General features: G+C 37.9%; 1 protein-coding gene across 9 annotated transcripts in view; it reads left to right on the top strand.

Annotated features, from left to right (window-relative positions):
* The window catches only part of OSBPL9 (oxysterol binding protein like 9), a 66306-nt gene that overhangs the window by 44987 nt on the left and 8315 nt on the right, over window positions 1-13004 (top strand). For 8 of the 9 annotated variants that reach the window (XM_074876067.1, XM_074876068.1, XM_074876070.1 and 5 more), the window contains 6 exons: window positions 264-293; window positions 1172-1222; window positions 5442-5480; window positions 8495-8588; window positions 9139-9240; window positions 11509-11668. In XM_074876067.1, the coding sequence (XP_074732168.1) occupies window positions 264-293; window positions 1172-1222; window positions 5442-5480; window positions 8495-8588; window positions 9139-9240; window positions 11509-11668 (476 nt within the window). The remainder of the gene's footprint in view (window positions 1-263; window positions 294-1171; window positions 1223-5441; window positions 5481-8494; window positions 8589-9138; window positions 9241-11508; window positions 11669-13004) is intronic. The other variant, XM_074876069.1, reaches the window with a different exon arrangement.

Below are 13004 nucleotides of genomic sequence, written 5' to 3'. Positions count from 1 at the left end.
GACTTTGATGGGTAAATACGTATAATGTCACTGCTCAGAAGTTCCTAATCTTGTCATCTTTAAACTTTAATTATCAGTTTGACTTCTGTCTTGTCAATTACAAAATGAAAATTGTGTCTATATACAAAATAGTCTTTAACATGTTGGTTGCTTTTTTCCTCTCTCAATTTAAGATTAAAATACAGTTTTTGTACAGTACTTAAGTCAAACTGGATGCTGGAAATTGTGTCTTTAACCACACTATTTTGATTTTTCTTTTACAGAAAATTGAAAGTCTCAAAGAAACAACCAGTGTAAGTTTCTTCAATTATTGTATCTATTATGTATCAATTCTGAAATTCACCTTATTGTCTTGGGAAAGTTTTTAAAGCTTTTTATAGAAAAGGGGGAATCCATATTAGGCCCAACAGTGTGACAGCAGAGGCAGCCTGCTTCTGGTGCTATATTCAGATTTATGTCTAGCACCTTAGAATCATAAAATCATAGAATAGTTGAGGTTGGAAGGGACCTCTGAAGGTTTGGAGTCCAACCCCATGCTCAGAGCACAGTCAGCTAGAGCAGGTTGCCCAGGACCAAATCTAGTTGGGTTTTGAGTAACTCCAAGGATGGAGGCTCCATAACCTCTCCGGGCAACCTGTTCCAGTGTTTGATCATCCCTGGAGTAAAAAAAAGTGTTTTCTTATGTTTAAGGTGAATTTCCTGTGTTTCAATTTGTGACCATTGCCTGTTGTCTTGTCACTGGGCACTGCTGAGAAGAGTCTAGCTCTGTCATCTTTACACCCTGCCATCCCAGTCAGATATTGATGCCCATTGATAAGATCTCCCCTGAGCCTTTTCATCTCCAGATTAAACAAGCCCAGCTCTCTCAGCCTCTCTTCACATGACAGTTTGCCTCCTTGCAGCGCTCTGAAAGTTTGAAGCTGACCTCCATTTCACCCTGACAACCTGTGTTGTATGTGGCTTTGGAAACTTCAGTTTTCTACTGCTGTGCTTTTGTCTCTGGAAAAAAAAAAAGGGAAGGGAAAGTAGGGGTTCTACAGAAGCAAATGTGCATTTAGTTCTTGCCCAGTATTTCAGTTAATATTCTGTATAACTAATAAAAGTACCTGTAAATGCAAAATACTATAGGATAGTAATAAATTTTTTTTTCCTGTTATTTTTGTTTTCCTAGAGCATGGTAGAATCAATAAAACACTGCATTGTGTTGCTACAGATTGCTAAAGTAAGTACACTGCAAACTATTTTGAATTTTAATTATACAGCATGAATCTGTGTGAAAACAACTGAAATGTAAAAGTGCCTTCTATATGATCCAGAATATGTATATTAAAAAATTGGTATAAGTTGATTTATGCTACTATTTTAATGAAGTTTCTCTCTGCTGAGTTCCACAGCAGACAGTCCTGTTAATGTTCATGGTAACAGCCATGTTGATGACATAGTTTTTCTTTGAGACAAACTTGCAGAGTTTTCTATTAGACTAAGAACTTAAACAAACATAAGGGTGACAGATTAGAAACTTAACAAAACTCTGCTTTCTGCTTCAATTAAGAATGTGACTGACGAGTAGAAAAAGGGAGAATTGTGATGTTAATAATCTCAACTGGTTTGGCAAGGTTTTTCATAGGTCTGAAGTTCATTATAACGTTGGAACTTCTTGAAGTAAGAATTTTATTATTTGACAATGCAATAGGGGTAATGCACTTAACACTTTTCACTTAAATGTTTTACTACTTTTTAAAATTTAGTGAGATTTGGATTTACTTTTCTGTCAAGTTCTGCTCTTACAGGCCTTCATGTACTTTATTTAGGATATGTTAATTATGGAGCTGCTGATTTATATCTTGTGACCCAAGTGAAGTAAGACTGTGATTTGCAAATTAATTTAGAGTATTTTCAAAATTCTAAGGCTGAATTTAATCAGAACACATTCTGATTTATTCAGAAATAGGTGTAGGCTCTTCATTTTTTCTTTCTGTAGTCCAGATCAACTTTTTTTTTTAGCTTTCAAATACAGTACTGCTGTTTGTCTTCATTCTAGACGCCAGATACATTGTACAAAATTTTGAAAATTGAAGTATTTAGAACCTTGCAGGATCAGAAGTAATTTACTAAAAGGATTAGTGCATATTTTGTGAAATTCAAATTTCATATCAGTAGTTTAAAAATTCTGAAGAAAAGATTTAAACAAAACCAAAAATATTTTACAAATAGTAGGGTACATGGAAATAGTTTTGTGCCACGTGACTCTAGAGCTAGAACAGTCTTTTTTTCACATGGTGATACTATTTGAATCCATCACTTTAGTGATAGCAAGAAAAGCCTTGTCGGTGCTTAATAATTTGCTGTTATTTAGTACTGGGTATATTTAGAATTGTTTTAGTACAGTGAAACCAGTAGACTATATGTCATTCTTTGGGGATTTGGTGGAGTCGATTATAGGTAGACTAGATGGTAGTATGGTAGTTTTCTTACACAGCTATATGTGATTTGCTGTATTAAGGTAGCTGTTGGAGAAACCGTGTGCAACAAATTACTTGTTCATTTTTTGCTAATTACTGTATTAATGTATTTAATAGTTTTCATGGAGGTTTAATTCCTGTGAAATTTTACTCTTTTTTAAAAGCTCTGCTATGTAATTAGCAAATCTGAAAGAGCAGAATTATAATCTGATTTGCAGGTTCTTGATCAGAGCTAGTAATAGGTGTTTGAGTTAGCTTTCTTGTTTCTATTGAATATCAAATTCCATTTCTGCTATGGGCAAATTTATTGGGGGATAGACAAATACGATTGCTTATCTTGCACTGATGTTAAGCATATTTTGCAGTTGGTTAGGTTGTTTGCTGATAATGGACAAAACTGAACTTATAGTGGGAGATGTAGGCATTTTATCAGGTTCAGTGCTTTATTGCTCCAACTACCATATAAGCGTAAAGGTAGGTGGAATTTGGGTTCCCCAAAGATGCTAAGATTTGCTTTCTGTTACACTAAATCAGACCTTGAAGTCCTTTCAGTACCAGTAAATATTAACCAGTGTAAATAGATGGGCTTATCCATTGAGGAGTGGGGGTTTTTTTGGTTCGTTTTGCTAAACCGTATCTAAAGCTTCTTTAGAGCTATTGAAGATAAGGTTGTTTAAATGAGTGATTTATGCACAGCTAATTGGAAGATGTTGATCCACATACAGTGAAAAATACCCTCTATAAATCTTCCTGCTATTTTAATAACCTTTATTCTGCTTCATCTCTTCATCATCATCTTCTCTCTCTCTCTCTTAGGCAACTGTACTTGTTGACTACATGGCAATTCTGTCGTGTGTTGTCGTTCCCCCCCCCTTTCTATAAACTCTGTTGGTATCCTGATTTCTTACTGCTGTAAGAAATCAAGAATATAGGGGGGGGGTTGTTTTTACAGTTCTGTAAATTGCATGTGTATGAAGCATTATATATGTAAAAATGTATTGTGTCTGACTGATAGCTTTTTGTTCTCCAGTATAGAACCTTTTAAGATTCTGCAAGTTTTTTTCCCCAAAGTTGTATGTAAGGCAAGTATGGCTGCTGACTTACACTGCTGAAAATAAATCATATTAACACCACCCCTGCACCCCATTTTTACTTCTACAGTGCCTTTCACATTAGGAGACAGACTTCACAGTTACCTTCTGGTTGTTTGCATACTTTGAAAACAGTTATTACTTCTCTGTATACTCAGAGCATCTCTCTGTTTCAAACACATAGCCATTTATTATTTGGATGATTTTGGTACATTGAGGCAAACCTGGGTGTTTTGGGTTTTTTTGTTTTGTTTTAATTGTGTGTTAAGTTGAGCTGTTTCATGGACTCTTAAAACAACCTGCCATAGGACTTGGACAGTTAAATTTTCATTAAACTTACTGGTAAATCAAGTGTGTGATCATGCCACTCGTACTTGAGGTGACCCAAGGCATTTTCAAAATAATGAAGTAAATAACAGCTAAATAGAAATATGTTATAATACATACATCACTTGTCAAAAAGCAATCAAGATAAACTAAGTGGGATGAATAGGTGGAGCATTTGACTTGTGTTGTCCCCTTTGCATGTATGGCAGTTGAAGGTGTCCGGCTTGGCTGATGTGTGTGTTGTAAAAGGTATGTAATGGCCTATCAGTGTAGCAAACTACAGTCTTGGAAATACATGTTTTATGAAGTAGCATTTATAATTTAGATATTTATTTTTCCATCTTTGCCTTCCCTTTTTCATTCCCTCATTTCTGGTCAGTCTAGCCTTCCTTACCTCATCAACATGCCACATGGCTGATGTGCATTACTGAGATAGGATAGCGCTTCAGTACAAAAGCAGCATCTTTGTGTTTGATTTCTTAGGTCTTAGAGATGATAGCATAACATGGAAATTTTGTATGCTGAAAAAAAAATAATTTGGACTTCAGTGTTACTCTTTCTTTTTTGTTTGTAAGTTTGCAACCCAATGGAACTCATTGCCCTTAGTGTTGTTTTTGTCATGGAAAGCCTTGCCTAAGAAATGCCAGCTAGCAGACATGAAATTTGAGCAGTCTATTGCCAACGATATAAGCTAAGGAAACATGAAGTATCAAAACATAAGTATGTGCCAACTTTCTTAATACTATTTACAGCTTTTTTTTTTTCCCCTGGTCCTCCTAACTTTAACAGCTGGAAATCTGGGGAAATACGCTGCAGACAAGTCTCAAGGTTTACTCTGAACAAAGTTACGGATTGATACACTGGCTGAACTTTGCTTCAGAAGTGAAGAGATTTGGCTTAGTGTTCAGTAGAATTTATACTGTTGCTGGCACAGTGTAGATGGGCATTAACTTGTCTGTTGCTAGTGTAATTTCCCCTGATGACAGTTTTATTCCATGCATTTCCTGCTCTTTCACACATGCTTCTAGGCAAAAAACCCCAAATCCTAGATTCTAAATAATCTAAAAAATTTTAAAATCTAGTGGATACCAAAAAGCTAATGTTAGAAACATTTAACTTATAAAGGCACTTCTGCCTTTCAAAAGCAAAAAGTGCTTTTGAAAGCTTGACCTGTATGCTAATCACAGTTCTTCAGAAACCGAGAACCTCATATCTTTCAGTTTTCAGGGACTCATTGGTGCTGCAGTCAATGTTTTGGGGGGCTCTTAGCTATTTGGGAAGAACCTACGTTGTAAAGCATAATTGTATTCTGCAGTGCAGAAAGGATATTTTAAAAATTGTTCAAACTCGTGTGGACAGATCCTTGGAAAATTCTAGTCTTCAGAGGTGCGGTGCCGATATATAGGATTGTTTCTTCTTAGTTACTGTATCACATGATGAGGAACATTTTATGGCTGACAGTGTAAACATTCCTGACAGAAACTTGCTGTTCTCGCTTAACACAGAACTGATAAGTCATACAAGATTGTTATGTTGATATTTTTAACATTTTTTCCTTAAGGACCAAAATAATGAGGAGAAGCACGCAGATGGACTTATAGTAAGTTTAAATCTAATCTTTATCTCCCTTTATTTCTGCAGAACATGTGAACAGAGACCTGAATTTCCACTCATTTTGCAACATACTTCTTCCTTTCTCTAATTTACTGCTTCAAGTGTCTTGTTAAAATTCCTGTCGAGTCATTAGCTTCTGAGGTTGGCTAACACCCTTGCCTTTAGCAGATATAGTGATCAGTTTTATATTGAGTGTCTTAAATGGCAGTATTATGACTGAACACTTAGATAAAAATCTGCCATGTGAACAGATGAAAGGGAAATTATTAGAATAGAAATAGTTTTGTGTTCCATCTGAAGTATCTTTATGAAATAGATCAGCTATCTGTGTGCTTCAAGTAGTTTGTCTTTTCTACAGCGCTGCTCATTTGATGCAAAGTTGTATTATGTCTGTTTAAGCAATGTTTCTTCTTTAATATAACTTCTGTGTTTTTAATGTAACTTCCGTCATCTTTGGTTTCAGTCACATGTGACTTCTCTTTCTTTGTTCTCTTTTTGTCATTTGAGTACATTTCAGATACTTTTAATAGGAGATTGGTTTCAGTAAAACATAACTCTAAAAACCATAGTTTGTTTTCATTACAGCTGACAATAATTCCCAAGCTTTATTGTCTTTCCATTATATACAGATTTAGCAGTATGATTTTCTGGTATGAACTTTGGAGTAAAGATGCACATACAGATTTTGGTTTCATGCTTACTGTAACGGTTGCCCTGTGGCAAGTCATGTAATTCAGGTCTAAGTGTAACGGAATAGGTTCTGTTATGTGCCCTGGAAAGGAGAGGTTATGTAGCTAGACGCTACCACAGGCAGAGGTGGTATGCACATTAGATCTGCAACTAAGAAATTTCATATAGATATTTAAACTTACCATAGTCTGAATGTGATTAATCACTATTCTAATTGTCAGTGGGCTGGCTTTTGCTGAGGAGAAAAAAACCATATTTCTGCAAGAATATATTAACTGATGCATCAGTGATTGCGAAGACTGAATTTTTGATGCTGTTGAGGTCAACGTTAGCTTGGGCTAAAGGTCAAGATTTCACTTTAAACGTAGGCAGGAATCTGATCAATGTTTGATACCATGGTGGGATCATGGTCTTGTTTCTACGTGGTTCTTTTTGAGTTGTTAGAGTAGGAAACTTTCAGGTGTGCCTTCATCTGTTTCTAAACCATGAAGGCATACCCCAAAATATCTAACAAGAAACTCCAGTTCATGTTGCAGTGTGGAGAGTTCTTTAAGGATAAGGTTACAGTGCAGCATACAAAGTAAAAATTACTTTGTTTTTTTTTTTTTTTTCCTTTATCACACCAGTGTTCTGTATATATATTATTTGTTTCCCTAAAACTAGGGGAGCTAGAGATAGCAATAGCATCCTGTGTATCATAGGACCGTCTTCATTTTTAAGATTCTTAACTCTGAATATGAGATAATGATTTTAACCTGTGAAATATATGGGACAGGGACCTACCTGTGTTGCATGCATAATTGCACAAGCAGTTGAAATAATGTGTAAGGGGGACATTGATTTTTGCTGGAATACAGTGAAGTAACAGTCTATGTACTGGATTATTTATTTGTATGCTTATTAGTAACACCAGTGAAAATGTGTTCATCATAAAAAGCTATTTTTATGCCATTTTTTTTTAAGCTGGAGGTTTTTTTAAATAACCAGAGAGTAATAACTTTTGTTTTCAACTAAATAAATTCTGTGCTATAAAAAAATAACAATAATCTTCACTGCTTCACTGATTTTAAATGTAGGATAAAGTTCAGAATAACAGTTAACCAAGGAAGGAGGCAAGCAAGACATTTTCCTTTTGTAGGAAAATGGGAGGAGGAAGGTTAAAATGACCCTGTTTCTCTCAGTCTGCATGCAAAGAGAAATTAATAGACTTAAGGGAGGGAAGAACAGTTAGAGACTCTCTTCTTTTTCTAATGTTTAAAATATTGATCTAAAAAGAGAGTTGGAATAAACATACTGACTAAATTCAAAGACAAATCTCCTCTACCTTTTTTTAAAAAAGAACTTTTTTTAAAAGTAGATCTCAGTATTGTATGACCTTCCTGTGCTTGATATTCTTCAACTTAAGCACAGTAGCAAGATTTCCTAGCAAATTGAGGCAAAGACTTTCATAGTTCTGACATAGGTCAATGGTTTTAAATTGCAAGATGTTTGGAGAAGGGTTTCGTGTGCCTTTTGTCCAACTCACAACCCAGAACAACGTAGAAGTACTGGTTGTTGTATGTAAACATATATAACAAACAATACTTAGGTGATAAAATTGCAGGCCAGTGAAGCAAGGCAAAATCATGTTAGTTTGGATTAAAAGACGTTGCAATTTAGATTTCCAAGAGGCTTGTTGTATAAAAGCCAAGAACATATACTGAAGTCAGTGGCTTTTGTGAGTGTCAAATTGAATTGGTGCTTCATTTTCAAAGTGCCCACATTCTTAAGTAGATTGAAATGTCCTCTACTGGAGACACACTGAGAACTGTCAGCTTGCCTTGGAAAGAGTTTTGGCACAAATCTGCTTCGTGGCTGTAAGCATGCTGATGATTCTTGTTGTAATTTATGGATTGATTTAGTATGGTTTGGACAAAATAATTTTTGAAAAATGGGTTTTAAAAATACAGATTACCTATCCTAATTTTTGCCAGATAATTTGCATCTAGCTTTCCTCTCTTTGCATGCAATATTTATTAATGGACATTGGAAGGAGTACCAGAAGCTAGAACTTGAAATAAGAATTCTTTATAGGACTCAAATCTGTAGCAAATTCAGTTTAGTGTAAAATCCATGTAAAGAATTGAAGTATTACCACTTCGAAAGTATTTCTCATGTCCTCAACTGTCAATTTGTGTTTCACTTCCTCTCTCAGGAATTTGCTATCTTGCATTTGGGCATTTCTTCTGCTCACAATGTTCTTGCTATCTATGCTTTATTTATTATTTTTTTTAATTGAGAAAAAATGTGCTATTGTTTCTTTTGTCTCAGAGCACTATAAACCCTGTTGACGCAGTCTATCAGCCCAGTCCTTTGGAACAGTCAGTGATCAGCACGATGCCTTCCCAAGCAGTTATACCTCCAGGTACGCCGTACGGAAAGAACCTCAGTAGAAATATTCAGAAGCAGAGCAGGATGCAACTGCAAACTAGATGGAGGGGCTGCATAATGGTGGCTAGCTTCTGTGTTATATATGCAATACAGGTGCATGCTGCACTTAGTGGTGCATGCTCACCACAGTGGTGCAAAGGAATGGAAAGAGGCGGGAGGCGTGGAGCTTCCTTAGCCCTCAGGTAAATCTGCCTCTAGTTCTGTGGATACGCTGATATATTTTACTTGCTCTAAGTACTAGCTTACATTTCTAATATGCTTTCTTAATATAAATGAAGCTATAATTTTCAGAAAAGATAAATGCTTTCTAGCTAAATAGCTGCAATTTTTAAAAATGCCATCTTTGCTTAATAATAAAAAAGAGCTAGATAACAATGACGGAAACGTGTTTCTCTCTGAATGGCTTTTATAGAAAAGGATTTCATTTTTGGTGAGGTGAAATAATGTGGAATCTCCTTCCCAACAAAAGTATAATTCTCATTTAGATGTGAATTTTGGGTTTAATGTATCAAAATATCCCCTAGAACCTGCTCAGTTGTGCAAGTCGGAGCAGCGACCCTCATCTTTGCCAGTGGGACCTGTAGTAGCATCGCTTGGAAATCAGACTCCAACACCAAATAGTACAGGTACAGTTCTGTGTAACTGTCTTACTGAAGTACAAGAAACAAAACCTGACTATATAGTGTCTGTAACCTAACGTAATTAGCTGTTAAGACAGCGTTGTATTGGCCTACATCTTGCTTTTAATCAGCATATATTTCAGTGTTGTGTCAAAATCAGTTATTCTGCTCTTTCTCCCCACCATGTATACATAATAATACATAGAAGTATTACCAGCTTTCTTTCTTATCTCCATCAGTGTAATCTTGCAGTAATCAGCACAAGAACTTTGCAGTTAATAGGTTGTGTGTGACCTTTGGGTTTTTTAAATCATCGATTCCCTCCTCTCCTCCTTAAATAATAGCATTCGTTGGGCTTTTTAAAACTACAATAGATGCTTTGAGGCAAAAGTTGCTATAATATATATGAAGTTGCTGTTTACAATCTGTTTACAATTCCTATAATATTTTTAAGTTTTTTAAAAAATGATAGCCACATAGTTAACATATTTCATATTATTTATGTTGACTGTTGCTTCCTGATCAGTTGTATTCGTTATATTTTCCAATCATGCTTAAACTCTCTCAGTTCCCTCCCAAGTTTTTTTCTAAGCTTGTGTGTAAATGATTTGTTGTTACTTTATGACTACCCTTCCTTCCCAGAACACTAATACATGCCTTGAACAGTATTTACCTCAATCTGAAAAATGAAGGATACCACTGCTGGCTTTTTATCCTGCCAGAAAGTTCCAGTTTTTAGGCTCACTCTATGCATCTCCCCTTCTAGTTAGTTTCTGATGATTGTAGTTTGTGTAAATACGTTAGTTTGCTTAATATCCTCTGTTGTGACTTAGGCTTCCACAAAAGGTCTATGTCAGTGTTAACCTGCTTTGTCTTTATTGCTATGACTCTCTTGAAAACCAGCGAGTTAGTGGTGAGACAGGATTCACGTAATCCAATTTAGAAACTGTATTAATTAGATTTTGTCACAAATACATTTGTAGCTAAATTGGAAAAAGATGTTTTAGATAAGTAGAATACAAGTTGAGTGAAAACTAGCTGGACTGCCAGGGCTGAGGCTTGCGATCAGCTGTATGAGGTCCAAATGGCAACCAGGTTACTACTGGTGTTACTCAGGGGTTGATACTGGGTTCAATGCTGCTTAGCATCTCAAATAACCTAGACGTGGACCTTGCCAAATGGGGGAGAACAATGGATAGGACAGGGCTGCTGTTCAGAGAGGCTGTGATTGGCTGGGGAAGGGGACTGACAGAAACCTCATGAAGGCAAATGCAAAGTCCTCCACCGTGCTGTGATGGGTGTAGACCTCAGCCTGCTCTGTTGCATGGGGTTAACTCCAGCTTGGCAGAAGAGGAGCCAGGGGTCCTGGTGAGCAACAAGTGGAGTCAGCAGTGTGCCCTTCTGGTGATGCATACCTGACTAGATTAGTGAGAGTGTAAAGAACAGCTTAAGAGAAGTGATTGTTCCTCTCTACTTGGGATCTGTGAGACCACATCTTGAGTACTACATATAGTTTTGGGTTCCACAGTACAAAGACATGGACCACCAAGATCAGGAAGCTGAGGCCCATGACATACTTAGAGGCTGACAGAACTGGGTTTGTTCAGCCTTAGGAAGATCAAGCTAAGGTGGGATATTACTGCTGTCTTCTGCCACCTATTGGGAGGGTATAAAGAAGATAGAACTGGGCTTCTGTCAGACATGCACAGCACAAGGATGAGGCAATCAGCACAAGTTGTAAGAAAGGAAATTCCAAGTAGGTGTTAGAAAATGTTTTGGTTTTATAATGAGGTGGTTCAAACTTTGGAATAGGTTCCCCAGAAAGATTATGGAATCATCTTGAGAGATATTTAAAACCTGACTAGATGTGATGTTGAACAAACTGGTCTAATTAATTTTGAAGTTGTCTGGGCCTTGAGTGGGGTGTAGACCAGATGACTTCTAGAAATCCCTTCCAACATAAATCATACTATGAATATATACAAATTTTCAGTATTGTTGTTTTCCTTTTAATCAACAACTTTGCAGAAAACGTGTCCTTATACTTTATTATTGTTCTGTGTTCTTGATTTTCCTTGAGCTTTCTTTTGTTATCAGTTAAATGAAACTTGATATGAACCTGACTAATTATTGCTTCTAATTTTGTAAGATATCATACCTTCTGAGATCACATTAGTCTTTATTGATTTGAACAATCCTATTCAATAAGTTAGAACTGGTGGATTTTGAAAGAACTTGTTTTTTATTAAGTCTATAATTTTTAATACTCCATAGGAAGTGGGCAATCAGCACCTAGCAGCAGTCTTACCTCTCCAAGCCATGTCAACCTGTCTCCAAATACAGTCCCAGATTTTTCTTACTCAAGCAGTGAGGATGAGTTCTATGACGCTGATGAATTCTATCAGAGCAGTTCTTCCCCAAAGCGATGTATGGAGTAAGTAGCTGAAAGTATGCTGTGCCGTTTCCCACAGCATTCTCCTGGCGAAACTGGCTGCTCGCGGCTTGGATGGGCACACGCTTCGCTGGGTAAAAAACTGGCTGGATGGCCGGGCCCAAAGAGTTGTGGTGAACGGAGTTAAATCCAGCTGGCGGCCGGTCATGAGTGGTGTCCCCCAGGGCTCGGTTTTGGGGCCACTCCTGTTTAACATCTTTACTGATGATCTAGACAAGGGGATCAAGTAAGTTTGCAGATGACACCCTGTTGGGTGGGAGTGTTGGTCTGCTCGAGGGTAGGGAGGCTCTGCAGAGAGATCTCGACAGGCTGGAGCGATGGTCTGAGGCCAGCTGGAGGAGTTTCAATAAGGCCAAATGCCGGGTGCTGCACTTGGGCCACAACAACCCCCAGCAGCGCTACAGGCTTGGGGAGGAGTGGCTGGAGAGCTGCCAGTCAGAGAGGGACCTGGGGGGGTTGATTGACAGCTGGCTGAACATGAGCCAGCAGTGTGCCCAGGTGGCCAAGAAGGCCAATGGTATCCTGGCTTGTATCAGAAATAGCGTGGCCAGCAGGGACAGGGAAGTGATCTTGCCCCTGTACTCGGCACTGGTAAGGCCGCCCCTCGATGACTGGGTTCAGTTTTCGGCCCCTCACTACAAGAAGGCCATTGAATGACTCGAGCATGTCCAGAGAAGGGCAACAAAGCTGTTGAAGGGTCTGGAGCACATGTCGTACGAGGAACGGCTGAAGGAACTGGGATTGTTTAGTCTGGAGAAGAGGAGGCTGAGGGGAGACCTCATCGCCCTCTACAACTTCCTGAGAGGAGGGTGCAGAGAGCTGGGGATGAGTCTCTTTAACCAAGCAATGAGCGTTAGAACAAGAGGTAATGGCCTCAAGTTGCGCCACGGAAGGTTTAGACTAGATACTAGGAAGTATTTCTTTCCAGAAAGGGTTGTTAGCTGTTGGAATGGGCTGCCCAGGGAGGTGGTGGAGTCCCCATCCCTGGAGGTGTTTAAGACTAGGGTCGACATAGCACTTAGGGATATGATGTAGTTGGGAACCGTCAAAGTTGGGTTGATGGTTGGACTGGATGATCTTCAAGGTGTTTTCCAACCTAGACGATTCTGTGATGAATGCAATTTTATCTACAAGGGTGTGGCTTGTCTGCTTGTAGAAGTTAGTTAAGATGAATAAGCCACATTGGATTGAAAAAAAAAAAAAAAAATAGGGCAGGGGGGCAGAAAACCTGCTCTGTTTAACAGAGTAAGATTACTCCCTCCCCCAGCACAGTCATCTGTGAGGGATGCAGTTTCCTCCTCTGCTCCTTCCCATTCCA

The sequence above is a fragment of the Strix uralensis genome, chromosome 8, assembly GCF_047716275.1.
Source record: "Strix uralensis isolate ZFMK-TIS-50842 chromosome 8, bStrUra1, whole genome shotgun sequence".
NCBI lineage: Eukaryota > Metazoa > Chordata > Aves > Strigiformes > Strigidae > Strix > Strix uralensis.
This window is presented reverse-complemented; position numbering and strand designations above follow the sequence as displayed.